Source organism: Gopherus flavomarginatus, chromosome 3, assembly GCF_025201925.1.
Source record: "Gopherus flavomarginatus isolate rGopFla2 chromosome 3, rGopFla2.mat.asm, whole genome shotgun sequence".
Classification (NCBI taxonomy): domain Eukaryota; kingdom Metazoa; phylum Chordata; order Testudines; family Testudinidae; genus Gopherus; species Gopherus flavomarginatus.
Window position 1 is genome coordinate 99,880,847 of NC_066619.1, and position 13,096 is coordinate 99,893,942.

General features: G+C 40.0%; 1 protein-coding gene across 4 annotated transcripts in view; it reads right to left on the reverse strand.

Moving 5' to 3' along the window:
* CARNMT1 (carnosine N-methyltransferase 1) overlaps positions 1 to 13,008 on the reverse strand; it is a 29,077-nt gene extending 16,069 nt beyond the window's left edge. The window contains exons 1-3 of one of the 4 annotated variants that reach the window (XM_050944207.1): positions 12,744 to 13,008; positions 9,780 to 9,975; positions 8,574 to 8,737 (exon numbers count right to left, since the gene is read on the reverse strand). In XM_050944207.1, the coding sequence (XP_050800164.1) occupies positions 8,574 to 8,737; positions 9,780 to 9,975; positions 12,744 to 12,847 (464 nt within the window). In that variant the 5' untranslated portion in view covers positions 12,848 to 13,008. The other 3 variants (XM_050944206.1, XM_050944208.1, XM_050944209.1) reach the window with 3 other exon arrangements.
* Between the last annotated feature and the right edge of the window lie 88 nt (positions 13,009 to 13,096).

Sequence of the window (13,096 nt, forward strand, 5' to 3'; positions counted from 1 at the left end):
AGAGGTGCTCAAACCTTGGAGAGGGCTTGACAAAGGTCTGGCTAGGATCATTTAGTTGGGATTGGTCCTGCTTTGAGGACTAGATGACCTCCTGAGGTCTCTTTCAACCCTAATCTTCTATTATTCTATGAGGGTACATGATATCTTCGTGTGTGTGTATATTATATATGAGAGAGAAAGAGAGAGACCTATCTCATTGAACTGGAAGGGACTCTGAAAGGTCATTAAGTCTAGCCCCCTGCCTTCACTAGCAGGACCAAGTACTGATTTTGCCCCAGATCCCTAAATGGCCCGCTCAAGGATTGAACTCACAAACCTGGGTTTAGCAGGCCAATGCTCAAACCACTGAGCTATCCCTCCCCCCACTCTGATGTAGGGGAAGGAAAGATAGAGTCTGCCACACAACCTTGGTGGGCTCCAAGATAGCTACATTAATCAGCATGCCACCCAAGGAGGCCTAGCAGTTGCTAAAATGTCAATCAGATCGTGGGATGACATGCAATCCTCTTTCACCTGGATATCCAAGGCAGAAACCACCCTTTTTAAGAGGTCCTGGTGGGTCCTATAATCATCCGAAACCACTGCCTCATCAGGTAATGAAGAGGCCAAAGCCATAATTGGCTGAGGTGGCGCCTCCTCTGGCCTTTCAAAAGGAGAGTCACCTAAGCAATGTCTTCCTCCATGGTACTGAGCATCATACTGGGCATGGACTCCTGGTTCTGAACACCTACTTGATGTCACAGAAGGGGGCAGGCATGGAGAATACTCAGACATCAGTGAGAATCCCAAAGCGTTCCAGGATGGCCACTGGTAAAACCCAGGAACTCAATTACTTTTGGCCCATTGATCCCTATAGGTTGGCCTGGAAGGGCTCTACTGTGGATACAAGAAGTGGTAAGCCCTCAGAGGGAAATGGCAAGGTACATGACATGACTGTGAGACGTATGAGCAGACCTTTTAGTCTGAAGATAAATCAGCCTCTTCTGACCAACAAAGGCTGGGGGGCTGATCCTGTCAGTGCCTGTTATCAGCGTTGGGAGCCTACGGACGACTGTACTAGAGAAATCATCGCTGGCTTTCCTCTTCACAGCACTGTATGATCAGACATTAAGATATCAGGAGGTGTCCACATTATTGAACACAGTATTGTAGTAGCTGGCAAAGTGTGACCTGCAGTTGTCGGTACCATCTGAAAGGACATCTGTACCATGAACAACACTGATACCTAGAGGCTGAACAAGTCCCTTGTCACAGCAAATGCCTTCTGAGTTGATGGCACAGGGATAGCCTCTAGTGGGTGGGCTGAAGCAGACCGCACCAATTAGCTCAATGATGCCATTCAGGGGACGGTCTCAATAATGCCTGTGCAGGAGTCAATGGTCTCAGCTTCAAGTTGATGATTTCCATTGTCTGCATGCCTGCCAGCCTTCAGTACAGAGGATCTCCCTTTCACTGATGTTGAGTCCTTGGAGGCCAACTTGCAATGTTTCTTTCTCAGCTCTGAGGAAGACAATCGATGCTAGGACTCAGCCAATAGAGGTGGAGCACTCCTCACTGAAGCCAAATGCTTTGGCACCCATTCGAAGCAAGAAGTCTCTGAGATGGTGGGAGCAGAACTGACTATCAGGAGAAATTAAAGTCTGGCCTCTCTGTGTTTCTTGGTTCTAGTTTAAAGTCCCTGTAAATTTGAAACCAATCCCTGACATGCAATTCCCCATCATACTTCAGGCAACTTGGGGAAGGTGTCTCTCACTAGCACTGGTTTCATGCAGGAATGGCAGGGCTCGTATCCTGGTGACTGAGGCATGCCCTGGCAATGGTAACAGTACTCGGAACAGGAACTGAAGTGTTTAAAAAGACAAACATTAAAAAGAAAATTTAACTAATCACTAAGTAACACTATAAACTATTAACCTATCAGTATCAGTAACAAGGACTGGGACTAAGGCAGAGATGACGTACTCTATCCAAGAACTAGAGTGGTGGTAACAGAGATTTTGAGGAAATTCCTTGCACCTAAGTGAATGAACTCTAGTCAATGACTGGACTGATGTTAGCTAACTTTTAAGGGTTAAACATTTATTCAGTCCTTGGATCGTGATAAATTGATCTCTACGTGCCATTGTAAAGATGGAGAGAGATGTCATAAAATGAGAGAGAGGATAACATGAGAAAGCACAAATCTAGTTTGTGGACAATACACAGGATAAAGTGAACTGTCTCAGTGCATTTGTTTTCAACCTCCATCATATTTTTGCATAAGAATTATTGTGAGTTACAACTTACTGAGACACAGAAACATGTCTTCGTATTATTATTTATCATCACTAGTAGCTATGTGATGGAAGCTATGATCAGAGGTCTGGACCAACGAAGCTGAGATTTTTCAAGGTTCTAGAATTACGAATGTACATAGGCAAATATAAATAAAAAAGTGTATTACATGTCCAGGAAGACTTTATTTTGTGCAACATTTATGTTTTCAAGATGTGTTGGCTATTTTATAGACAATGAGCCAGATTCTATGCTGATCCTTTCAGAGGAAGCACAGAACATAAGATACAACTCAAGAGGACTAGGGAGGCAGAGGTGCTATTATTACATCCTTTCATCTCCTGGATTTTGAGCTGCTCAGGATACTGGAGTGACTCCCAGAATAAGAGTATATGAGGTTGCTCTAATTTACAGTTGCCAATGGAGTTGTTCTGCATCCCAGAATTACAGGTATAGTGTATCATCAATCCCTCTCCTGCTCTCTGCATCACCACTCTGCCACACAGCATGATCCTGCACTGAAGGAACTATGTACGGACCACAGTGAGGGCTGGAATCTGGCCCAATATGAGACTAGAAAACAAATGATGATGATGATGATATGATACCTGAGTTCATGGAGCTATAAACGAGCTGTCAATGTGGCCTGGGCATTTCTTAAAGAGAGAAAATATGAAACTGGCTATGTCAGATCCTCCTGTTCATTGTCTAGACAACTGTGCTACCTTATAGAACTCCCACCCATTTTATTCTCAACAATGAAGAGCATGAACCAATACAAATGATTCTAACTAGGTAATGCATGTATAATTCTAGCAAAACAAATTTTAAAAGAAACTAAACGGTGACTCATTGTATCCTGACAGTTCTCATACTGACAACCGTTGAACTTTGTGTATATATTCCCCGACATTTGACATCTAGGTGAATCTGTTGACAACACCAATCTCAATAGCATTCCTTAAATAACAAGGAGTCTTTGTGGCACCTTGGAAACTAAATTTATTTGGGCATAAACTGTCACAAGGACTCCTCGTTGTTTTTGCTGATACAGACTAGCACAGCTACCACTCTAAAACCATTTCTTAAATGTAATTTTCTAGGTGAGATGTCACATTCATACCAGAGAGTTTCATCCTCAAAGTCCACTTAGAGCAGGCCACCATAAAAGAGAATTCCAGGAGGACACATGGCCATACTTAAAAGTTTAAGAGTTATTAACTCTGTATATAGTTAGATAACAGTCCCATTTTCTAAGTCTAGCCAGAAGTTTTACCCATTGGTGTGATCACAAGATCCTGTGGCTGTTTTTCCTACTAGAATTAAAGAAAAAAATTTTAATTTTCAACTTCCACCATCTCTAAGATTCCCATTTCCCAATCTTCTATAACCAACTCTGATGGGAGAAGGGGAAACACCATCTGCCCCATATTAAACAGCAAGAGTACCTTAAACACTGCACTCTGCTCAGATGGAGCACCTTGCATTCCTTTCCGTATCTTAACAACTTGATTCCTCCTGTGAAGGGAAGCAGCTGCTCCCCACCAACATCCAAAAAGAGGAACCAGGTTAGTAATATCCTTTTTTGCCATACAAGTTTCTTTTTCTACAGAGCAGGCAAGGATGTTGGGAAGAGAACACTGCTAGTAAACTCCAAAAATAGATGAACGTACAAAATGGGTACTACTCTGTACTGCATCTGTTGCCCCAAAGAGACATGATATTCTGAAGCCAGAGGGCTTCCAGATTCTAGCAAATAAACCAACCTGGATATGAGCACGGACATGATATACTAAAGAGAGAAATAAATGTATTATGTAAGCACCACTCACATTTCCATCATTGAGTAGTCTTTTAAATTACTATAGTATGCACTAAAGAAATCCCATGTATAGTATTAAAACATAGAAAAGATGTTTGTGCTTTTATTTCACAGAAACTCAGCTGAAGTGTAACTCAGATATGACTGAGTGGCCTAAACTGAACCAATGGTTAGATTATTTTTAGTGACAGCTAAAGGGACTAAAACCAATGCCAGACATCCAACTAGTACTTTAGAACAAATATCTTGGTAATATAGCTACTAGGATGGAAGTGATATCAAATATTTTGTCTGGTAAGTGACAAGAAATAACCCTTAAAACCAGCATGTATCACTGTCAACTGAAGCCAATCTATGCCAGGATATTGCTTCCTACATGTAAGTGTAAAGTTTGACTCAAGTTTGTTGATTACAAATCAAAGGTTTTGACTTTTACCACTTCAGGCATACAGTGTTAAGACCTTGAAACACAGCTAGCTTTTCCATGGCCAGATTAAAATTTTTCAAAAATTTTAACCTGAGTTCTGAGGGTTAATTTTTAACCTTAAGACCATTACTCTTAAAATCAGTTGAACACGATCCCTCCTTTAGCTCTGCATTGGAGACACATTTGTACAGAAACTTCAGTTAACTTGCAGTGGCTGATCCCATTTCTTTATTTATTTGTGAATATATTTAGTGCATCTGTTCACACTCAACCTGAATCACTTGCAGTTCAAACACAACATGATTAATCCAATTCACAGAGCACTTCTGCCTTAGGAAAGGCCAAACAAAATTAAGATACCTGGAGAAAATTGAAGCTTATTGTTTCACATACTGTGCTAAAAGTATAAATTGGATGGAATTTTGATGAGTGCTAAGGGCATTCAGCACTTTGGAGAGTCTGATCCAACATGTCTTGTTGGAAAAAGTTATCAAGGAATGACAGCTTTTTCTAACTCTCAGTTCAAGATAGGCTTTAGTCTGAAAAGTCTACATATCTATTTCTAAACACGGTGAACAACAGATAATATACTTGCACCATAAACATTTTACAAATACTTATATCCAGCTAGTCTCGTAAGAAATGGGGGAAAAATTTAGACTTGAAAAATTTACTCAGAACTGCTTTTACACACATACCATTTTTAAATCATTAGGAACAATTTTGCTATCTGGCTCAATGCCAATAAAAGATGTCTTCCACCTTTCTTTAACTTCACTGTCCTCTAAATATGCCCTCAGGCAAAAAGCCTGGACAGATAGGCACTGCTATTCTGCATTATCTACAGTCTGGCCTTGGCTACACTCACACTTTACAGCGCTGCAACTGGGGTGTGAAAAAACACCCCCCTGAGCGCTGCAAGATACAGCACTGTAAAGCGTCAGTGTAATTAGGGCAGCAGCGCTGGAAGCGCGGCTCCCAGCGCTGCACGCTACACCCGTAAGGGATGTGGTTTACATGCAGCGCTGGGAGAGCTCTCTCCCAGCGCTGCCGCTCTGACTACACTCACACTTCAAAGCGCTGCCGCGGCAGCGCTCCCGCAGCGCTGCCGGGGCAGTGCTTTGAAATTCCAAATGTAGCCATACCCTCTGAGTGGTCTCCAGGTGCAGCTTTTTGTAGAGCCACATTACAGTAATCCAGTGAGACAAAGCTATAACAACTATGGCAAGGTCCACATCTAAAAAGAAGTCATGATTTGCTAGCCAAACATGGGTGGGAAAGCAAGATACTAACTTGCTCCCATAACCTGAAGAGGCAGAGCAAAGAGCCACATAAAGGAAAAAATTAGGATTCAGAATTCTAAAGCAAAAAATTTCTCCTACCTCAGTTTTTGGGCTCAAGTCCACATCTTTACTGTATTTCTAAACTATGGTCGGCCACAGTTATTTTATACTACTAAGCAGTTTATTCTGAATATGGTTTCTTCACAGTTACATATTTTCCTCTCTATCAAAGCCATTTGACATAAAAACATTAGTCATGGCTCCACAGTTAAGGTTTGGGTGAGTTCTGCATTTGAAACAGAGATTTAAGTTGCAGTATGAATGAAGAACACAATCAATGTATCTTCCCCAAAATTAAAGCTCTTTTTCAAAGTACAGAATGAATAAAAAGTTTTAAAATATGTTTTAAGCAAATGTTTTTCATTGTTTACCAAATTTAACATACATGGATTCATAAGTAACTGCTTTCATCTGTGGGTTACAAGTCAAAAAAAGATTTAAATTTTCTTTTACATCATTTTTCCTGGTAGGCACAGTGCACTTCAGATATCTGAAGTGAAAAGCTTAATATTCTCCACCTTTCATCCAATTTGGCTTTCATATAGAAAACTGAATTTGCAGTGAAAAGTCTGAAGCAGTTACAGGAACTGCAAGTGGTTTTGGGAGTCACACAAGCATAGCCTGTATACAAAGCAAAACTAAAAGAGGGATTCCATGAAGCCAAATATAAAAAACTTGTTAGTCTTTAAGACAAAGATTTGTCTTACACAGAGGCTCACGTTTCACAAGAAAAAGCCACGGACAATATTGATGCTTGAACTGCACTAACATACTTATGAAATTTAGAACCATATAATAATGCATAAACAACTGCAACAAAGGGCGACTTTCTATTTTTATCATTTTTATGATGGAATTTCTAAACAGAAGATAACTTTACTTAAATGTATAAAAACTAAACTTACAGTACCTTTTCTATAAGAGAAGACATTCCTGAATGCCTTGTATCTAACAAGGGAAGAGTATTCAAGTTATATTTTTGAAAGTGCTATACAAATCTTATCCTCCAATGAAATCTCAGTGGGCTAAGTTAGTGGTTCTCAAACTTTCCAGACTAGTGTACCCCTTTCAAGAGTCTGATCTGTCTTGTGTATCCCAAATTTCACCTCACTTAAAAACTTTCTTACAAAATCAGACATAAAACTACTAAAAAGTGTCCCAGCACGTTACTACCGAAACATTTCTTACTTTCTCGTTTTTACCATATAATTATAAAATAAAGCAATTGGAATATAAATATTGTACCTAAATTTCAGTGAGATACTTGAGCCTGTTTTTCATGTCTGAAGCCTGAGCCACAGGCAGCAGGGCTGCAGCATGTAACTTAGCTTCTCGGGGCCCCAGGCAACTTCCCTGCTTGCCAAACCCTAATGCTGGCCCTGCGCTTGCAATACCTTTAAATCCATCCCGTCATTCCCCTAGGGACTGCAACCCCCAGGTTGAGAAACACTAATCTAGATGAGTTGAATATGTGTACTCCTGGTTGAGAACCACTGGGCTAAGTATTGCAGTAACATTTCACCTCCAGACAAGTTAAACGAAAAAAATTTGCTGATCTCTGTAGCTTAGATGTTTGACCGCATCAAAAACACTTTGCTGTCTGTAATGGTCGGCAGTATCTACTGCAGAAAACCAAATGACAGGTAGCAAGGAATATTTATAGGACAGGTTGGAGGTGAACTCTTTGTACTGTATGAAGAAGTGATTGGCTGTAGCAAACTTAGGCTCCAGCCACAGCTATCAGTCCTCACTTTTATAAACACCAAGTTCACAAATGAAATTAAAACATAAAGAGGAAAAACAGTGGCCACCATTGACACTTAAATATATATCATTTCACTTTTAAACTTATGACAATTGCACTGATTTAATAAGTAACTAAATCATTTATATTTATATTCTTAGGAAATGGATTTCATTAATGAGTAGTTTTTTTGTTGTTTCTCATTTTTACTACTATACTACTTTTTGTAAATAACTTTGCTCTTTTTAGGTTATTGCCATATCGGCATTCATCCTACCTTCAGACACACAGACATGCCTCATTTTTTGTCAAGTCATTTATCAAGATACACACAGAAACACATGAGAATTTTACAAGATGCATTGTATCTTGTGTCTGAAATCAATATTAGGTCTGAACACTTGTAAACAGGATTGCAAATGTAATAAAGCTATAATAGGGGTGATAGGAACCTTATACTCCTTTCCTCTCTCACCAAGAATAACCACATTTTACTTCCCCTACCCTTCAAGGGATCATATACTATGGTCTTCTCTGGAGCTGAGGCAAGCTGGACATGGATCCTACCACAGCACTCACAGCAGCTGCCAAACTGGAACTTTGATTCCTTGTATTGTGCTGCTATAGAATCACTAAACTTAACCATATTACAACTTTTTGAACTCACATAATAAAAATATATTTAGACCTATCAATATTGGCCCAAAGACAGACAATACTTAATTCTGCTTTTATTATTTCTATTTTATTATTAACGTTTTGTATTCTACTGTACTTCCCTACCATACAAGCACTTTTTGTTTATGCAATTAACCCAACACTATTTGCACTTATTTTAAAGTATTTTTAAATTCAAGTTTTTTTTTCCAACCAGTCTCTACAAACTTTTTACAAGTGGCGTGCAACGTGGAAGGCCTATATATTTTCTCTTACAATAAATCTTAAAAACAAAGCACTATTTACCATCTCTCTTTTGGAAAGTTCTTTACAATTTCATTAATGATTGGCTGGTAGCAGGAATCTCTCTCAGGTTTCCCCGTTTCACTCCAGTCTCTTACAAACTGTTTCAAAGTGGACTTTAATTTATCCATGTCAAACGTTGAGGCTGGCACAATCTTCCCATTTTCCTGATTAAAGGGCAAATAAAAGTTAGAGAAAAAAATAAATCCAGAAAATTAAGATGTCAAACAACCTTAGCTTTGAATACTGAAACAGACATGCTGTAGCAGCTATATGGGTGGTTTAGTTGATAAAGCACTCGCCTCTCACCTCTGGGACCAGGGCTCAAATCCATCTTACAGTCATATATGAAATGAGTTTGGTGGTATCAGCTCAGCCCTCAATAGACCAGGGTCCACATCACAAAACCAATATATAATATAGCATAATTCAGCACAACTGGTAGTCCTTATTCAGGAAAGGACAAGGGGTGAGCTAGTATGGAGACCGAACAACCTCCCACTCTGAGAGGGAGGTCCCTCCAAGCCATTGATGAGGCAGCATGGAGAAGCTCACACTGGAGCTGCCCAGAACTGTACCCAGCCTATGGATACAAAAAAAAAAAAAAGAAGACTTCAGTTTCCGTCACTGCCAGTCCCTTAAGCTTCATAAGTGTAAAACGAAATTAAAAAAATAGATATGGCACACTAAAAAAGATAGATCAAGTAGGGGGGAAATTATAATAAAGTTGTACAGAACTATAATACCACAAATAGTTAATTTACCTAAAACACATAGATGATTAAGAATGTTGTAAACTAATGTACTACAAAAACACTACTTATGATCAATGCAGCCAAGTGAAAAGTCAACCTTAAAAAAAACTTGGGTAGAGTTAGAACTCCATTGGAGTTCTATCATACTGATCTGTTACTAAGAGTAATTACTGACACTTGCCATAGCAGACAAGTACTGTTCTCCTGAAGGATTAACTGTGCCTTTATATAGAAAAAATAGCCAGATATGCCTTTATTGAAAAACTATACAATATAATTCATCAGGCCTATAAGACATGCAAAGGTTGGGGGCAAGGTAATTAAGCAAATATGAATTCGTAAGGGGAGGGACAAAAGGAATGGAAACCTGAAATGAGAAAAAGAAATATAAAAAACTAACAAATGTACAGAAATTTTTACTTCTGAAATATGAAGAGAGTCCAATTTTACATACATCTTCTCCATATTCTTTATTTTCAAACATATGTTTGCACTCGTTCACAATGGTCTGCAAGATCTCTTGATTATGATCAATGCATTTCCGAATCTTGTCCAGATGAAGAAGAAATTGAGGAAGTAGGTTTTGTTGATTAGCTGGGAGGGATCTAAACTGTCTCTCTGTCCTGTTCACTTGCTCATGCATATTAGTTCTAGAAAATAAAAAAAAGTTAAGGTCTGTCAGTATTTAGCTTCAACTATAAATGCAAAGAACCCACATGTGAAGATACCCCAGACTACACAGCTATCATAACTTCTCCATCTTTATTCAAAAAGCTTAGATCTCATTTCACAATAATCCCCTAACCAAGCCAAAAAACCTCAATTCCTAAGAATTTTATAGATAATGTGGTTATTTTAGAATGCAAATTATGAAGCTGGTTATCTATTCCCAGATCTGTGCATGTCAGCATCACCATCAATGGCATTGGTTCACAAACCAAAGTCTACATTGGTTTTAATAACATTAGAAATTCACAGAAACAGACTGATTAGACAAACGGTTTGAAAATATCAAGTTTTTAACTGTGCATTGAAGCAGTAAAGAAAATATTAAAAGAATATACATTATGCTGCATAAGATACAAGGAACTCACTTCACTTTTAATATCACTGTACAGATCCTGTAAAGACTTATCCACATGCTTACCTTTTCACACTGAACAGTCCAATGAAATCAACAGAACTACTCACAATATGGAAAATTAAGTATGTGGATACATCACTACACAATTGAGGCCTTAATTCTTTACCCTGAACCACTCATTAACAAAAAAGTTAAGTATGAACACATTTCATTGTAACTACATAGGATAATGTTGCTGTTTTCATTTTAAATTCTAATCTGTACACAATTTCCAAATCAATGTAATTTAAGGATATTCTATAGCAAGTTTAAGAACATAAGAATCCACATACTAGGTCAAACTAATGGTCCACCTAGCCCTGTATCCTGTTTTCTAACAGCTTCAGATGGAATTAGTTTAAGAGGGCAATTTATCGAGTGATCCATCCCATCATCCAGTCCCAGCTTCTGGCAGCCAGAGGTTCAGGGACACCGGAGCATGTGGTTGCATCCCTGACCATCATGTCTAAAAGCCCTTGACTGCACCTATCCTCCATGAATTTATCTAATTATTTTTGAACCCACTTATATTTTTGGCCTTCACAACATCTCCTGGCAACAAGCTGCACAGGTGACTGTGCATTGTGCAAATCTGTAGCTATTAATTTCACTGGGTGACCCCTATTTCTTCTGTTACATGAAGGGATAAATGACATTTCCTTATTCTCTTTCTCCAAACCATTCATGATTTTAGATACCTCTACTGTATCTCTCTTCTAAACTGAACAGTCCCAGTCTTTTTAATCTCTCCTCACAGGGAAGCTGTCCATACCCCTAATGATTTTGTTGCCCTTCTCTATACTTCTCCGCTTCTAATACATCTTTTTTGAGATGGAGTGACAAGAACTGCATGCAGTATTCAAGGCATTAGGATATTTTCTGTTTTGTCATCTATCCCTTTCTTAATGGTTGCTAAGACAGTCATGTAGACGTTCAGCCCCCTGAATTAGAACCTACTTCATTCACAGTTTACATGGGTATCTAAAATCGCTCATTTCATATTTCTATATTCAAGCATTTGGATTGTTTAAGAGACACACTTTAATTTCAATAACCTTGGTACAGGTTTATAAAAATAAAGCTATTTAAAACATGTTTTATTGACAAGTTATTAAATATGGGGCTCATTTCAACTCAATCTGGTTAAAGCTCTTTGAAAGGAATTGCAGAGGAGGTGGTACTATAATTTAAGGATCATGTTTGGTACCTAACATTGTTCAAACGAGACAATTGCATTATAATGGCCCCAGTTATTAAATCAGTCAATTGAAATATAGAAAGTATAATGTGGATCATAACATCCCAACTCTGTTTCATGTATTTACACTTGCTAAAAGGTTCTACAGTGACAGAACACATGTGATTTCCAAGATAATGTCACAAGCGTGGCTATAAACAGTTGCTTTCTCTAGATCATTTTTTGTTTTGGTTAAAACTAACGGATGTTTCTCCTCTGTTCTACACACTCGGTAGAAAATTATTTTTTAGGCTTTCTACTCCAGCTTATTGTTTTTTGAAGGGTCATAAAGCACTATTCTGGTAGGAAAACAAGCTCAGAAAGTTAGTTATATCCTTCAACGTTAGCACTGAATACAATGCTGTTAACAGGCCTGTTTTTTGCAGTATTTGCATAGTCTGTAAAGTTCAATTTCAGCAGTACAAAATAAATGTTTATTAATAATTATATACTTTTACATTTATTATCCAAATGCAATCAAGTTCACTTTAAAAAACAGAAAAACCTACTGTTCACTTCATCTCCCCTAATTAGACAACTTTGCCTTAAGGGGAAGATATGAAGACCCTTCAACACCACTTCAAGTACTTCTCCAGATAACAAAGAACGGGCTTGACCGACATGCTCTGCTATCACTTCTGTGCATGCACTCAGCTCCACTTCCAAATAATTTTCTATTTCCACACTTATAAGAGAAAAACTAGAGAACTGTCATGGGGGGATGGGGAGCGCACACACCCCGGTGGCGGGGGTGCACGGGAGGAAGTGGGCAGAAAGGTTACACAGGCAGTGATTTCCTGGCTCCACCTGGTTGGTTTCTCGGGCTCAGGGCAGGAGAAGACCCGGCCTGGGAACTGGGTAGGGGGTCTCGTCTCTCAGCCTAAGGGGGAGCCGACCAGGATCGGGGTCTCTCGGGTTCAGGAAACCCGGGGGGTGGCGGGTCTCCGGTCTTCCGCGGAGCAGGGTATCGGTTACCCGTAGTATCGGAAGGCGTTGATGATTCTCCGGAAATGCTCCCCCTCCAGCCGTTCCTCCTCCTCCTCCTCCATCCTGCTCACCGTCCCCTGCTCCGGCTGCTTTCGCCTGAGCCGCTCGCTGCTGAACGGCACCTCCCCGTCGTCGCAGTCAGCCCGGTCTCGCCACGGTCGCTGTTCCCCCCCATCCTCCTCCCGGCGCCCCCGGAGCATCGCCCTGACCGAGGTGTATCCTTCTCGCCTCAGGGCCGCGGCTGCAGCGGGAGCTGCGCCTTCCAGGACAGGCCGCACGCGGCCGACAACTCCAACGCCGTCCCCGCCCGCTTCCGGCACCAGAGAGGCGCACGCGCCCCCCCCCCGAGCCCTTGCTTTATATGACACCACCCTCCAACGGCCATATACAACGGGCACGGCCCGCGCAGCCGCAGAAGAGCCCG